The following is a 16411-nucleotide window of genomic DNA, read 5'->3' as shown; positions in this document are numbered from 1 at the left end:
AATGGACTGGTTGGATCTCCTTGCAGTCCAAGGGACTCTCAAGAGTCTTCTCCAACACCACAGTTCAAAAGCATCAATTCTTCGGCACTCAGCCTTAGCCCCATCTTAAAACAAGTTGCCAGTTGGTGGGAGAAGCAAAGGGGATGTTCAGAATATGTGCCTTGGGCAGGTATGAAGAGCCTCTTTCTTTACCTACAGTAGGAGTTTGATCACTATGAAAATGACACTTCTTTTGGCATGCAGGTGTAAAGCTTGGATCTGGGGGTCATCTAAGTCAGCACTATCTCACACTCGGTCTCTAGTAAATGAGGTACAAGGGCCAGAAGATGTTGTGGAAGGAAGTAAACAAGCCAAGTGGTAGTACAGATTCAGTAGCCACTGCCACACCTGAGAAGCCCTTGCCTGGGGCTAGTAACAGGTTGTGAAAAGTGCCATAAGAGAAACAGGAGAGATGTTGGGAGGGGATGGTAGTTGATATATTTGTCAAGGAAAGTTAGAGGAACTGCCATTTTCGTTCAAAACTGAAAATGAGGAATCAACTTTTGACAAGGGCTGGTGATGGACAGGGAGGCCTGGCGTGCTGCGATTCATGGGGTCGCAAAGAGTCGGACACGACTGAGTGACTGAACTGAACTGGGAAAGAACTTTGCAGACATACATAACAGGACAAAGTCCTGAAATGGGAAAAAGCTGTCCAAAAGCCGGAAGGAAGTGTGGTGTCTTGAGAAGAAGTTGGAGGGATGAAAGGAGGCCACGTATTGACCACTTCTTAGATTGTAGTAAAAATTAGTTAAGTGCATCGGAAAGCCATTGAAGGATTTTAAGCAATTTATTGCATGATCTAAACTACATTAAAAAAAAAAACTACTGGCTTTTATACAGAAAATGGATTACCCTTTATATTTTGAAAAGGATTCAGATGCCAATGATGACAAAAGATGACAGGTGAGATTGTGTCCCAACCTGTGAGTTATAAATTCCTCGCGTAAATTAAAATCACCTTAGAAAACTAACCATGCCCTTTTTTTTCATTACCACCTTGTTCTCTCAATTCAGCATTTCGAAGCATCGTCCTCAGGATGCTAGTTTTAGCTGGCCCACTGGTGAACAGGAGGTGAGAGTTCTTTCCCACGAAGGCTCCGAGCTTGCCCCTTGGCCCACCAGGTGGGTCTGGTCTCCAAAGTTTCGACTTTAAATCAGTCTGAGGCCTAGACCAGCCAAAAGAAATGAAACGACACACCAATAACCCTCTCTTGCACACTCTTCGAGACCAACTAAAATTCCTTACACGGAGATTACGACAACACGACAGCAGGTCCCCACGAAGCCACTCACACCAGAGGACAAGCCCTGGCCACTGCGCCTGCGCCCGAGGCGGCCGTGGGGCGGAGCTTGTGTGCAGACGGAGGAGAGGCGTGCGTGCGTAGGAGCGTGCTTGCCTAACGGTTCAGACGGTAACGGTCGCTGGGCTTCACACGTCTACTGACGTTGCTGTGTAGTTTTTGGTGGTGTAGCTTAAAAAGCAACTTAAAGGTCGTGCGTTGTGCATTCCGGCCTTGGGCCACACGATAAGCCTTTGTGAGTGACTGGGACTGGAGCGAAAGTGGTGGCTTGGGGCAGGGAGAAGTTTTAAAAACCTTTTGGTGCCCCAGTCTCTAATACTGATCGATACACTCGTCGGTTTTCTACCCCTCCACACCTGGCGAGCAGGTATTTTTTCCTTTGGCTTCCCCCTTCTGACATTCTGCAAACTCAAGAGGTACTTCATAGGTATGAGAGTGATCAGTTCAGGGAGATTGCTTCCTCTGAAATTACATTATCTCTATCAGGTTCTCAAAATGTCATCTGTCAAGGAGCAGCTTATTGAGAATCTAATTGAGGAAGATAAAGTCTCCCAGAATAAGGTCACCATTGTTGGAACTGGTGCTGTAGGCATGGCGTGTGCGATCTGTATCTTGCTGAAGGTAAGTGATAAGCTTATACTGTGGCTGAAAATAAGTGAGCACTGATAGGTCTTGTAGATGTTGAGCGCAGGGTTGCAGGGTTAACCCCTTGACAGCAAAGAAGTATCACCTGATTTTACTTAAGAAACATTTATTTAGAGTTTACCATGTGTGAAGCATTGCCAGGCTGTTTAAATTTATTCATAGGAGACACATTGATTACATTATTTTGTTAAGATTAAAATGTAACCTTAGCAAAACAATTTTGCTAATATTACGGGCTTCCCCGATGGCTCAGCTGGTAAAGAATCCATTAGCAGGAGACACAGGAGACTGGGGTTTAATCCATGGATCAAAAAGATCCCCTGGAGGAGGAAATGGCAGCCCATTCCACTATGCTTGCCTGGAAAAAGTCCATGAACAGAGAGGATCCTGGCAGGCTGCAGTCCAAAGGGTGGCAAAGAATTGGACATAACTGAGTGACTAAGCACACATATGTGTTTAGTCAGACTATTTAAATTTATTCATAGAAACATTGATTACCTTATTTTGTTAATATTATATAACGTTTTCTCTTAAAGTGATTCATCACTTTGTCTTTCTTGAAGAGTAAATGTGTGAAAATCATATTTCCCAATGGCTTAGACTTACATTTTTTAATTATATAAGCATTACCTGCTCATTATAAAACAAAAGCACCAAATTTGATAAAATAACAATGGAAGTCCTTTAATTTTCCTTACTATTTCCAGAATATCTTTCCATGTGCCTGTTGGCTATTTGTATAGCTTTAAAGAAGTGTCTGTTTCAAATCTTTTGCCCATTTTTAAACTGAATTTGTTGTTGTAGGAGTACTTTTTATATTCTAAATATTAACTGCTTATTGTGAAGTCGCTCAGTCGTGTCCAACTCTTTGCAATCCCATGGACTGTAGTCTACCAGGCTCCTCTGTTCATGGGATTTTCCAGGCAAGAGTACTGCCACTTCCTTCTCCAGGGGATCTTCCTGACCCAGTGATCGAACCCAGGTCTCCTGCTTTGCAGGCAGACACTTTACCCTCTGAGCCACCAGGGAAGCCTGCTTATTAGGTAAACGATTTTCAATTATTGGGTTTCCCTTGTGGCTCAGCTGGCAAAGAATCCACCTGCAATGCTGGTGACCTGGGTTTGATCCCTGGGGAGATCCCCTGGAGAAGGCAAAGGCTGCCCACTCCAGTATTCTGGCCTAGAGAATTCCATGGACTGTATAGTCCATGGGATTGCAAAGAGTCAGAAATGACTGAGTGATTTTCATTTCACTTTGAAAAATTTTCACCCATTCCTTGGGTTTTCTTTTTGTTCTGTTGGTTGTGTCCTTTGATACACACAAGTTTGAAATTAAAAAATTTATTGGAATATGGTTGCTTTACAATGTTGTTTTTCTGCTGTACAGTGGAGTGAATCAGCTACATGTATACATTTTGGTTGTTCAGTTGCTCAGTCATGTCTGACTGTTTGCCCCCCCCCCCCCCCATGGATTACAGTACACCAGGCTTCCCTGTCCTTCACCATCTCCCAGAGCTTGCTCAGGCTCATGTCCATTGAATCAGTGATACCATCCAACCATCTCATCGTATGTTGTCCCCTTTTCCTCCTGCCTTCAATCTTTCACAGCATCAGGGTCTCTTTTAATGAGTCGGCTCTTCACATCAGGTGGCCAGAGTATTGGAGCTTCAGCTTCCAATGAATATTCAGGGCTGATTTCCTTTAGGATTGACTGGTTTGATCTCCTTGCAGTAAAAGGGACTCTCGAGAGTCTTCTCCAACATCACGGTTCTAAAGCATCAGTTCTTTGGTGATCAGCTCTTTTGGTCCAATTCTCACATCCATACATGACTGGATGTGAGAAAAACCATCCAGACCTTTGACTACTTTGTGGGCAAAGTAATGTCTTTGTTTTTTAATATGCTGTCTAGGCTTGTCATAACTTTTCTTCCAAGGAGCAAGTGTCTTTTAATTTCATGCCTGCAGTCACCATCTGCAGTGATTTTGGAGCCCAAGAAAATAGTCTGTCACTGTCTCCATTGTTTCCCCAACTATTTGCTATGAAGTGATGGGACTGGATGCCATGGTCATGATCTTAGTTTTTTGAATGTTGAGGTTTAAGCCAGCTTTTTCACTCTCTTCTTTCACCTTCATCAAGAGGTTCTTTAGTTCCTCTTTGCTTTCCACCATAAGGATGGTGTCATGTGCATATCTAAGTTATTGATATTTCTCCTGGCAGTCTTGATTCCAGCTTGAGCTTCATCTAGCCCGGCATTTCCCATGATGTATTCTGTATATAAGTTAAGCAGGGTGACAACATACAGCCTTGACGTATTCCTTTCCCAGTTTTGAATCAGTTCATATTGTTCCATGTCCCATTCTAACTGTTGCATCTTAACCTGCATACAGATTTCTCAGGAGGCAGGTAAGGTGGTCTGATATTCCCATATCTTTAAGAATTTTCCACAGTTTGTTGTGATTCACACAGACAAAGGCTTTAGCATAGTCAATGAAGCAGAAGATGTTTTTCTAGAATTCTCTTGCTCTTTTCTATGATCCAATGGATGTTGGCAATTTGATCTCTGGTTCCTCTGCCTTTTCTAAATCCAGCTTGAACATCTGGAAGTTCTCGGTTCACGTACTGTTGAAGCCTAGCTTGGAGAATTTTGAACATTACTTTGCTAGCTTGTGAAATGAGTGCAATTGTGTGGTGGTTGGAACAGTCTTTGGCATTGCCTTTCTTTGGGATTGGAATGAAAACTGACCTTTTCCAGTCCTGTGCCCCCTGCTGAGTTTTCCAAATTTGCTGGCATAGTGAGTGCAGCACTTTTAACAGCATCATCTTTTAGGATTTGAGATAGCTCAACTGGAATTCCATCACCTCCGCTAGCTTTGTTTGCAGTACTTCTTCCTAAGGCCCGCTTGACTTCTTAGGCAGAACCCATTTGAAGAAAGGCAGATTCCAAAGCAAATACATGGTTTCATTAACATAGCTTAAGAAAAACATTTCCGTAAGAAAAACGCATTGGTTTGCTGAGCCATTTGCAGTTCAAAGTTAAGTTCAGGTGTAACCAAGTGTCCTGACAACACAGGATTAGAAGAGAGAGAGAGAAAAACGTCTGCCACTTGCAGTTTATTTCCTCCTGCCCCTTAGGGATTCCTAGCCTTCCTACCTGACTGTCATTCCTGCTGCTAAGTCACTTCAGTCGTGTTCAACTCTGTGCGACCCCATAGACGGCAGCCCACCAGGCTCCCCCATCCCTGGGATTCTCCAGGCAAGAACACTGGAGTGGTTTGCCATTTCCTTCTATGCATGAAAGTGAAAAGTGAAAGTGAAGTTGCTCAGTCCTGTCTGACTCCTGGCGACCCCATGGACTGCAGCCCACCAGGCTCCTCCGTCCATGGGATTTTCCAGGCAAGAGTACTGGAGTGGGGTGCCATTGCCTTCCCTACTGTCATTCCTAGCCCCTCATTTTTGGACTTCCTTCCATTTAGGTCACCACAGAGCACTGAGTATAGAGTTCCCTGTGCTATATAGTAGGTTCTCATCAGTTATCTATTTTATGCATAGTATCAATAGTGTATATACATCAATCTCAGTTTCCCAATTCATCCCACCTCCTTCTCCCCCTTGGTGTCCATATGTTTTCTACATCTGTGTCTCTTACTCCTGCTTTGCAAATAAGTGTTCATATGTACCATTTTTCTAGATTCCATGTATATGCATTACCATGCAATATTTGTTTTTCTTTTTCTGACTTTGCAGTTCAATTTATCTTTTTACTTTTGTTATTGTGCTTTTGGTATTATATCCAAAAATCACTGCCAAACCCAATGTCATGAAGTTTTCCCTCTATCTTTTCTTCTAAGGGTTTTATAGTTTTGGGGCTTACAGTTAGCTCTTTGATCCATTTTTGGTTAATTTTATCTATGGTATAATGTGGGCTTCCCTGGTGGCTTAGAGGTTAAAGCATCTGCCTGGAATGCGGGAGACCCAGGTTCGATCCCTGGGTCAGGAAGATCCTCTGGGGAAGGAAATGGCAACCCACTCCAGTACTCTTGCCTGGAGAATCCCATGGAGGGAGGAGCCTGGTAGTCTACAGTCCATGGGGTCGCAGAGAGTCAGACATGACTGAGTGACTTCACACGCACACACACATATGGTATAATGTAAACAGTCCAACCTTATTGTTTTGCATGTAAGTGTCCAGTTATCCCAATACCATTTGTTGAAAATGCTATCCTTTCCCTACTGAATAATCCTGGCACTCTTGTCAAAAAATATCTGACAACATATGTGGGAATTTTCCCCCCTGGACTCTCTTCTGTTCCATTGATCTACATGTCTCTTTACGTCAGTACCACACGGTTTTGATTACTGTAGCTTTGTCATAAATATTGAAATCAGGAAGCTTAAGATCACCTTCTTTATTCCTTTTGAAGATTGTTTTGGTTATACAGAGTCTCTTGAGATTCCATAAGAATTGTAGAATGGAATTTTCTAATTCTTGAAACAAATGCCATTGGGATTTTTGTAGTGGTTGCATTATATCTGAAGATTGCTTGGAGTAGTATTGCCGTCTTAATAAAACTTTATCTTCCAGTCCATGAACATAGGATGTCTGTTTACTTGTTTCTTCTTTAATTTGTTTCAGCAGTTTTGTAGTTTTCATTGTTAAGTTTTTCACCTCTCTAAATGTTTTAAAGGTATTTTTTAATCTTTATAACAACCTTAGGAGGCAGGTACTGTTATCATCTCCATTTATAGATGAAAATACTGAAGCATATGTGTTAAAGAGCTTGCTCATGGTCCAATGTCTAAGAGGTAAAAGGGCCAGAATTCATTTCCATTTTCTAAGCTCACAGACACTGTGCTCATTTGTTATGCCTGGGCCATATGCCCATTTGTGAAGAAACTGCTGAGTCTAGAAGGAAGGATGAAACAATTGGTTGGGTCTGGATGTATGGTTACTTACCCCTAAGTTGGAGGGCCAGCATTAATTGTAATATACCAAGCCACATGAAGAGGTTTCCCAGAGGTGCCTACCTTTCATTTTTGGCCATAAGGATTCATACTAAAAACAGCTTCAACCAGTTCAGAAATTAGGCATAAGGGTTAAATATAATAAAGTCCTTTGAAAGGATTTCATAAGTTTTCATTTGTTTTAAAGCTGTTATCTGAAGTGGGAAAAAAAAAAACAATTCTGAAAAACTTAACAATTACTTGAAGGCAAAACAATTAATACTTTTTGCTACATTCTGTTGTTTACCTTAACTTCTGGTGTCTTTAGGTACATTCAGTTCAATTGCTCAGTCGTGTCCGACTCTTTGCGACCCCATGAACCACAGCACGCCAGGCCTCCCTGTCCATCACCAACTCCCGGAGTTTACTCAAACTCTTGTCCATTGATCAGTGGTACCATCCAACCATCTCATCCTGTGTTGTCCCCTTCTCCTCCCGCCTTCAATCTTTCCCAGCATCAGGGTCTTTTCAAATGAGTCAGCTCTTCACATCAGGTGGCCAAAGTATAGGCACATTAAAAGACTTATTTTCTTTCTGGCCAAGCCTTGCAGCTTGCAGGATCTCAGTTCCCTGACCAGGGATTGAGAGATTGAACCCAAACCATGGCAGTGAAAGTCCAAAATCCTAACCACTAGGCCACCAAAGAACTCCTGTAAAGAATTATTATTTTTATACCACTTTTTCTACTAAAAATGTAGCACTTCTTTGCACATTCTTTACCATCTGAGCTATAGGGAAGTCCAATTATAAAATAACCACATAAAATTTTTTCTTTTTCTCTTAAAATTGAAATGGGAATATTTTATTCAGTCCTTTCATGTATTTTAGGATTTGGCTGATGAGCTTGCCCTTATTGATGTTGTAGCAGACAAACTGAAGGGAGAAACAATGGATCTTCAGCATGGTAGTCTTTTCTTTAATACTCCAAAGATCATCTCTGGAAAAGGTTAGTTTTATAAAATTATTTTCAAAACTTAAAAAAAAATAGTGAAGTCTATCAAACTGTTGTCAATAAGTATAAAATTTAAAATAGCCCTTTGTAATTAGGACATATAATTTAGAAGGTTAGTATTTTTTAAAAAGAACATTCCATTCTGATTGGAGAATATTTGATTAATACAAAACCAGTATTAAACTTTTTAAATCTCTCTTGTTAATGGTTTTGTGTATTTCTTTACTTTCTCTATTCGTTTTTTACACAACTGACATGGTATTATATAAATGCTTTTTAAGCTTGTCTTTCAGTTGTATATATTTTCCCAAAGATATGCAGCCTCAAATAGTTTTTTGTAATATTATTGATATATTTATCTATATTCTTGGTTTTTTTTTGATGTGTGTGTCTATATTTTTTAACCTGTTTTTAGACAACCAGGTTTCAGGGTATAGTTTGAAGCTATAGAAGAGGAAATGGAGAGCTTAGCCCCATTAGCATTAACATTATGTTTTGGCCAACTAAGAATGCTTAGAGAATTACGAAAAATAATTATTTAATCATAAAGTATTATATTTAGTGTGCTTTTTGGTAACGTGATTCAACAGATCTACTTGCTACTAGAAGCCCTCTTGTCTAACATGATTGGAACTGAAAGTGGTTACTTACTTTTAAAGTGCCTGTTAGAACCATAAAATTTTATATTGACCTGAAACATGTAAATGTACAAGAACTTCATTTGCTAATTTTCTGATTGGAGGGTAAGACCTTTGAGCATGGCTCAGCTGATTGGAGTTTTTGCAGTATTTTTTTTTTTAATAGCCTACCAGTAATAATCATTTCTATTTCTTTAAAGTACTATAATTAGTTTAAAGCTACTCATGAAGCAGTCTAGTCACAAAATGCTAATAAATTTTTATGGTTTTTCTTCATTTTTATTTCTCATAACTAAAAGGAAGATTTTTAAACAGCTTTTTTTAACATGCCTTTCTAAAGCAATTCAACTTAATTTTCATAGTAACAGTCATTAAAAAATTAACTATGAAATACTTGAGATGTAAAAAGAGCTAGAGCTTAAATATAACAAACATCTCTTGACACATTCTGTGTGTTAAATCTATTCACATCTCAATCCTGAATGTCGTGTTTACTATGTATTTCTTTCACCCTCATATTTTAGTGGTTTACATCATTATTATGTAATTAATATATCTGGCATAAATGTTTGGGTAGAAACATGACAAATTCTTGATATGCAGCAACTCATAAGCACAGAAGTATACAGACATATTAGAAGTCTACTATTAATAGTTGAGAGTGTTCAGTGTACCTTGGGTACCTTGTTTTACATCAGTTAATCTATTGAATTTGTTGAGCAGAGTCAAGTTAAAAAGCTACTCCTGTATTAAAATACTTTTAAAAATCATTCAGCTTTTAATTTCTAGTAATATGGCAGGATAAGTACCTGAATCAATCCTTTTGCTATAAATAACAAAACTTCTGCAAAAAATATGAAAGAATAAATATCAATACTTAAAGAATTGATAAGCTCTTAATAAAGTTAAGAGATTTTCAGAACAGGCACTGAATGAAGGCAGGAAATGATAGCGTTAAACAGCACTGTTGCTAGTTTTCAATAGCTAGCGTTAGCCAAACCTAGTGAACTTGAATTTTGGTTTTCCCTGCCTCAGAGGACTTAGCAGACTGGAGACAGCCTAATTTGAGGAGGTGCGTAGGAAATAACCCCATAAAGCAAAGCCCCAGTGGACTACACCAGGGATCAGTAAACTTTTTTCTGTAAAGGGTCATATAGTAAGTATTTCAGGCTTTGTGAGCAACATAGTCTCTGTCAAAACTTGCAGCCCTCCTGTTATATTAAAGCATCCATTTACAATACATAAGCATGTGGGTATGGCTATGTTCCAATGAGACTTTATTTACAAAAACAGGTAGTAGAACAGATTTGGCTTGCTGGCCTTAATTTGCCAATTTCTTAATGTAAGAATGACCTGGAAATAATTCCCTTCTCTGTATCTCTGGGAACTGCAAGTAAAATTGACTGTCTCAGAAATGCTTTAGTAAAAGAAGGAAATGGCTGCTAAGGATTTGGAGCCACAAGTTGGCCCTTAATTAAATTCTAATAAAAGCTTAGCAATCTTAAGATAGTCTCTGGAGGAAATACATTTTATTTAAGGCTTCAAAGAACTTCCCCAAATAAAGTTTCGTGGAAGGTAAACATCTCACAGTATGAATAATTAGATCTACAACAAAAATAAGTCGAAACCGACAGAGGCCACAGTAGATTTCTGATAAAGAAATTATAAAACAAATTATAATTTAACTGTGATTATTTAAAGAATAAAGCGCAAGCTTGAAAATATCAGTATGAGATAGGAAACTATAAGAAAAAGAACAGATTTTTATAAATAACCAAATATTAATATAACTTCTGACTATGAAATGGAATGAAATAAAAAATTAGTAGATTTCATAATAGAGCAGACATATTTGAAGAAACAAGTGGTGAATCTAAGGCAGTTACCCAGAAGATGGCAAGAAGTAGAAAATATGACAGGTTAAGAATCATGGAGGATAGAGTGAGACAGTGTAAAACACTTCTACTTAGAAGAGTGAGTGAGGCAGAGGAAGTACTTGAAAAGATTTTGACTCAGCATTTTGGAGAACTGATGAAAAACAACCCATGGATTCAAGACAAATAATCTCAAGACGGATAAATAAAAATCCCCATTTAGACACAGTCTTGTGAAATTCAGTCAGTTCAGTTCAGTCGCTCAGTCGTGTCTGACTCTTTGCGACCCCATGAATCGCAGCACCCCAGGCCTCCCTGTCCATCACCAACTCCCGGAGTTCACTCAGACTCACGTCCATCGAGTCCGTGATGCCATCTAGCCATCTCATCCTTTGTCGTCCCCTTCTCCTCCTGCCCCCAATCTCTCCCAGCATCAGAATCTATTCCAATGAGTCAACTCTTCACATGAAGTGGCCAAAGTACTGGAGTTTCAGCTTTAGCATCATTCCTTCCAAACACATCCCAGGGCTGATCTTCAGAATGGACTGGTTGGATCTCCTTGCAGTCCAAGGGACTCTCAAGAGTCTTCTCCAACACCACAGTTCAAAAGCATCAATTCTTCGGTGCTCAGCCTTCTTCACAGTCCAACTCTCACATCCATACATGACCACTGGAAAAACCATAGCCTTGACTAGACGGACCTTAGTCAGCAAAGTAATTTCTGCTTTTGAATATACTATCTAGGTTGCTCATAAATTTTCTTCCAAGGAGTAAGTGTCTTTTAATTTCATGGCTGCAGTCACCATCTGCAGTGATTTTGGAGCCCCCCAAAATAAAGTCTGACACTGTTTCTACTGTTTCCCCATCTATTTCCCATGAAGTGATGGGACCTGAATTAGAAAACGTTAAAAACAAAGAGAATTTTTAAATGATCAGAAAACAAATTACCTACAGAAAAGGGAGAGGGAGGCAGACTGACTCATCAATAGTAGCAGTGAAAGCTGAAAACAGTGGAATGATATCTTTAATGTGTGCCCGAACTTAGTTGCCCCAGGCATATGGGGTTTTAGTTCCCACACCAGGGATGGAACCTGACTCTTCTGCATTGGACCATGGATTCTATTTTTTTTTTTTAAACCCTTATGTGGAGTCCTGACTTTCAGTAGATTGCTGTAAGTGAGCCACTCTGCTACCTATGAACCCCAGACCCAGAAGCAGGTCCTCTAGGAATGGTTTTTAGCACCATGTTCCCAGGAACCATGCTGTGCGTGTCAGGAGAGGGGGAAACCTCCTTTCTGGGCTGTATGCTGCGTTCCAGGATGAAGCCTCTCTGGACCGGACCCTAGTCCCTATGTGGTGGGTGCACAACCCCAAGGGACATGGGTGGCAGCCCAAGGAATGCAGATGCTTAACCACTGGACCACCAAGGAAGCCCTATAATACTTTTTTTTTAAGTCCAATATGGGATACTGAACATCATGTTGTTGGGCTTAATAAGTAAAATATTTTACAACTGGTCATCAAATTTAGAAGGTTAATTTTCTTATGTGAATGAAGAACTTTTTTATGATCTTAAGCATAGCCCCTCACAATAATTGTAATACATTCTCACTCTTCGAATCCTCAAACACACAAAATTTCTCAGAATTCTAAACTTCTGATTCGTATGGTATTTCTAAGAATCCAGAGAGTTGAGTTGCCTTGGGCTTTAATAAAAAATGGAAATGTGGGCTAAAAGGGATGGTAGGTTCTATTATTTTATTTTTTTAAATCGGTGCGAACATTAGTAAATCATTAGTGACAGGATTTCCTTCAAGATATTCTAGGTAGCACTGTTGTTCACTCACTCAGTTCTGTCCCACTCTTTGCAACCTCATGGACACCACGAGCAGGCTCAAGCATGCCAGGCTTCCCTGTTCCTCACCATTTCCCTGAGTTTGCTCAAACCCATGTCCATTGAGTCAGTGATGCCATCCAACTGTCTCATCCTCTGTCACCCTCCTCTCCTCCGGCCCTCAAGTTTTCTGAGCGTCAGGGACTTTTCCAATGAGTCAGCTCTTAATATCAGGTGACCAGTGTATTGGAGCTTCCGCTTCAGTATCAGTCCTTCTGATGAATATTCAGGGTTGATTTCCTTTAGAATTGACTGGTTTGATCTCCTCGCTTTCAAAAGGACTCTCAAGAGTCTTCTCCAACACCACAGTTCTAAAGCATCAATTCGTCAAGGCTCAGCCTTTATGATCCAACTCTCACATCAGAACATGACTACTGAAAACACCCTAGCTTTGACTATAAGGACCTTTGTTGGCAAAGTGATGTGTCTGCTTTTTAATACACTGTCTAGATTTGTCATAACTTTTCTTCCAAGAAGCAAGCGTCATTTACTTTCATGGCTTCCCTGATGGCTGAAACAGTAAAGAATCTGCCTACAATTCAAGATATGCAGATTTGATCCCTGGGTCAGAAAGATCTTCTGGAGAAGGGAATGGCTACCAACTCTAGCATTCTAGCCTAGAGGATTCCATGAATAAAGGAGCCTGGCAAGTTATAGTCCATAGGATCCCAGAGAGTCAGATGTGACTAAGATAACATTCAGTTCAGTTCAGTTCAGTTCAGTTCAGTTCAGTTCAGCCGATCAGTCGTATCCAGCTCTTTGCGACCCCATGAATCACAGCACGCCAGGCCTCCCTGTCCATCACCAACTCCCGGAGTTCACTCAGACTCATGTCCATTGAGTCAGTGATGCCAACCAGCCATCTCATCCTCTGTTGTCCCCTTCTCCTCCTGCCCCCAATCCCTCCCAGCATCAAAGTCTTTTCCAATGAGTCAACTCTTCGCATGAGGTGGCCAAAGTACTGGAGTTTCAGCTTTAGCATCATTCCTTCCAAAGAAATCCCAGGGCTGATCTTCAGAATGGACTGGTTGGATCTCCTTGCAGTCCAAGGGACTCTCAAGTCTTCTCCAACACCACACTTCAAAAGCATCAATTCTTCGGTGCTCAGCCTTCTTCACAGTCCAACTCTCACATCCATACATGACCACTGGAAAAACCATAGCCTTGACTAGACGGACCTTACTCAGCAAAGTAATGTCTCTGCTTTTGAATATACTATCTAGGTTGGTCATAACTTTTCTTCCAAAGAGTAAGCGTCTTTTAATTTCATGGCTGCAGTCACCATCTGCAGTGATTTTGGAGCCCCCAAAAATAAAGTCTGACACTGTTTCCACTGTTTCCCCATCTATTTCCCATGAAGAGATGGGACTGGATGCCATGATCTTCATTTTCTGAATGTTGAACTTTAAGCCAACTTTTTCACTCTCCTCTTTCACTTCCATCAAGCGGCTTTTTAGTTCCTCTTCACTTTCTGCCATAAGGGTGGTGTCATCTGCATATCTGAGGTTCTTGATATTTCTCCTGGCAATCTTGATTCCAGCTTGTGCTTCTTCCAATCCATCGTTTCTCATGATGTACTCTGCATATAAGTTAATAAGCAGGGTGACAATATACAGCCTTGACGTACTCCTTTTCCTATTTGGAACCAGTCTGTTGTTCCATGTCCAGTTCTAACTGCTGCTTCCTGGCCTGTATACAGATTTTTCAAGAGGCAGGTCAGGTGGTCTGGTATTCCCATCTCTTTCAGAATTTTCCACAGTTGATTGTGATCCACACAGTCAAAGGCTTTGGCATAGTCAATAAAGCAGAAATAGTATTTTTCTGGAACTCTCTTGCTTTTTTGATGATCCAGCAGATGTTGGCAATTTGATCTCTGGTTCCTCTGCCTTTTCTAAAAGCAGCTTGAACATCAGGAAGTTCACGGTTCACGTATTGCTGAAGCCTGGCTTGGAGAATTTTGAGCATTACTTTACTAGCATGTGAGATGAGTGCAGTTGTGCGGTAGTTTGAACATTCTTTGGCATTGCCTTTCTTTGGAATTGGAATGAAAACTGACGTTTTCCAGTCCTGTGGCCACTGCTGAGTTTTCCAAATTTGCTGGCATATTGAGTGCAGCACTTTTAACAGCATCATCTTTTAGGATTTGAAACAGCTCAACTGGAATTCCATCACCTCCACTAGCTTTGTTTGTAGCGATGCTTTCCAAGGCCCACTTGACTTCACATTCCAGGATGTCTGGCTCTAGATGAGTGATCACACCATCATGATTATCTGGGTCGTGAAGATCTTTTTTGTACAGTTCTTCTGTGTATTCTTGCCACCTCTTCTTAATATCTTCTGCTTCTGTTAGGTCCATACCATTTCTGTCCTTTATCAAGCCCATCTTGGCATGAAATGTTCCCTTGGTATCTCTAATTTTCTTGAAGAGATCTCTAGTCTTTCCCATTCTGTTGTTTTTTTGTATTTCTTTGCATTGATCACTGAAGAAGGCTTTCTTATCTCTTCTTGCTATTCTCTGGAACTCTGCATTCAGATGCTTATATCTTTTCTTTTCTCCTTTGCTTTTTGCCTCTCTTCTTTTCACAGCTATTTGTAAGGCCTCCCCAGACAGCCATTTTGCTTTTTTGCATTTCTTTTCCGTGGGGATGGTCTTGATCCCTGTCTCCTGTACAATGTCACAAACCTCATTCCATAGTTCATCAGGCACTCTATCTATCAGATCTAGGCCCTTAAATCTATTTCTCACTTCCACTGTATAATCATAAGGGATTTGACCATTAGGTCATACCTGAATGGTCTAGCGGTATTCCCTGCTTTTTTCAATTTGAGTCTGAATATGGTAAGAAGGAGTTCATGATCTGAGCCACAGTCAGCTCCTGGTCTTGTTTTTGTTGACTGTATAGAGCTTCTCCATCTTTGGCTGCAAAGAATATAATCAATCTGATTTTGGTGATTCTGGTGATGTCCATGTGTAGAGTCTTCTCTTGTGTTGTTGGAAGAGGGTGTTTGCTATGACCAGTACACTTTCTTGGCAAAACTCTATTAGTCTTTGCCCTGCTTCATTCCGCATTCCAAGGCCAAATTTGCCTGTTACTCCAGGTGTTTCTTGACTTCCTACTTTTGCATTCCAGTCCCCTATAATGAAAAGGACATCTTTTTTGGGTGTTAGTTCTAAAAAGTCTTATAGGTCTTCGTAAAACCATTCAACTTCATCTTCTTCAGCGTTGCTGGTTGGGGCATAGACTTGGATAACTGTGATATTGAATGGTTTGCCTTGGATACGAACAGAGATCATTCTGTCGTTTTTGAGATTGCATCCAAGTACTGCATTTCGGACTCTTTTGTTGACCATGATGGCTACTCCATTTCTTCGGAGGGATTCCTGCCTGCAGTAGTAGATATAATGGTCATCTGAGTTAAATTCACCCATTCCAGTCCATTTTAGTTCGCTGATTCCTAGAATGTCAACGTTCACTCTTGCCGTCTCTTGTTTGACCACTTCCAATTTGCCTTGATTCATGGACCTGACATTCCAGGTTCCTATGCAATATTGTTCTTTACAGCATCAGACCTTGCTTCTATCACCAGTCACATCCACAGCTGGGTATTGTTTTTGCTTTGGCTTCATCCCTTCATTCCAAGGTAAGAGAAACCCAAGTAAGATGGTAGGTGTTGCAAGAGGGCATCAGAGGGCAGACACACTGAAACCATACTCACAGAAAACTAGTCAATCTAATCACACTAGGACCACAGCCTTGTCTAACTCAATGAAACCAAGCCATGCCTGTGGGGCAACCCAAGACAGGCGGGTCATGGTGGAGAAGTCTGACAGAATGTGGTCCACTGGAGAAGGGAATGGCAAGCCACTTCAGTATTCTTGCCTTGAGAACCCCATGAACAGTTTGAAAAGAAAAATGATAGGATACTGAAAGAGGAACTCCCCAGGTCAGTAGGTGCCCAATATGCTACTGGAGATCAGTGAAGATAACGTTACTGTGTGGAAAATCTGTTCATTCGGAAGTGCAAGCCATGGCAGTAGTAGAGTACTTTAATACCATCACCAT

General features: G+C 40.6%; 1 protein-coding gene across 2 annotated transcripts in view; it reads left to right on the top strand.

The window, feature by feature from the left end:
* LOC102189835 (L-lactate dehydrogenase C chain) overlaps nucleotides 1-16411 on the top strand; it is a 40510-nt gene continuing 24099 nt past the window's right edge. For both annotated transcript variants that reach the window (XM_005699535.3, XM_005699532.3), the window contains exons 1-2: nucleotides 1-1964; nucleotides 7818-7935. In XM_005699535.3, the coding sequence (XP_005699592.1) occupies nucleotides 1773-1964; nucleotides 7818-7935 (310 nt within the window). In that variant the 5' untranslated portion in view covers nucleotides 1-1772. The remainder of the gene's footprint in view (nucleotides 1965-7817; nucleotides 7936-16411) is intronic.

The sequence above is a fragment of the Capra hircus genome, chromosome 29 (assembly GCF_001704415.2).
Source record: "Capra hircus breed San Clemente chromosome 29, ASM170441v1, whole genome shotgun sequence".
NCBI lineage: Eukaryota > Metazoa > Chordata > Mammalia > Artiodactyla > Bovidae > Capra > Capra hircus.
Note: the sequence above shows the minus strand (reverse complement) of the source record. Positions and strands in the feature narration are given on the sequence as shown.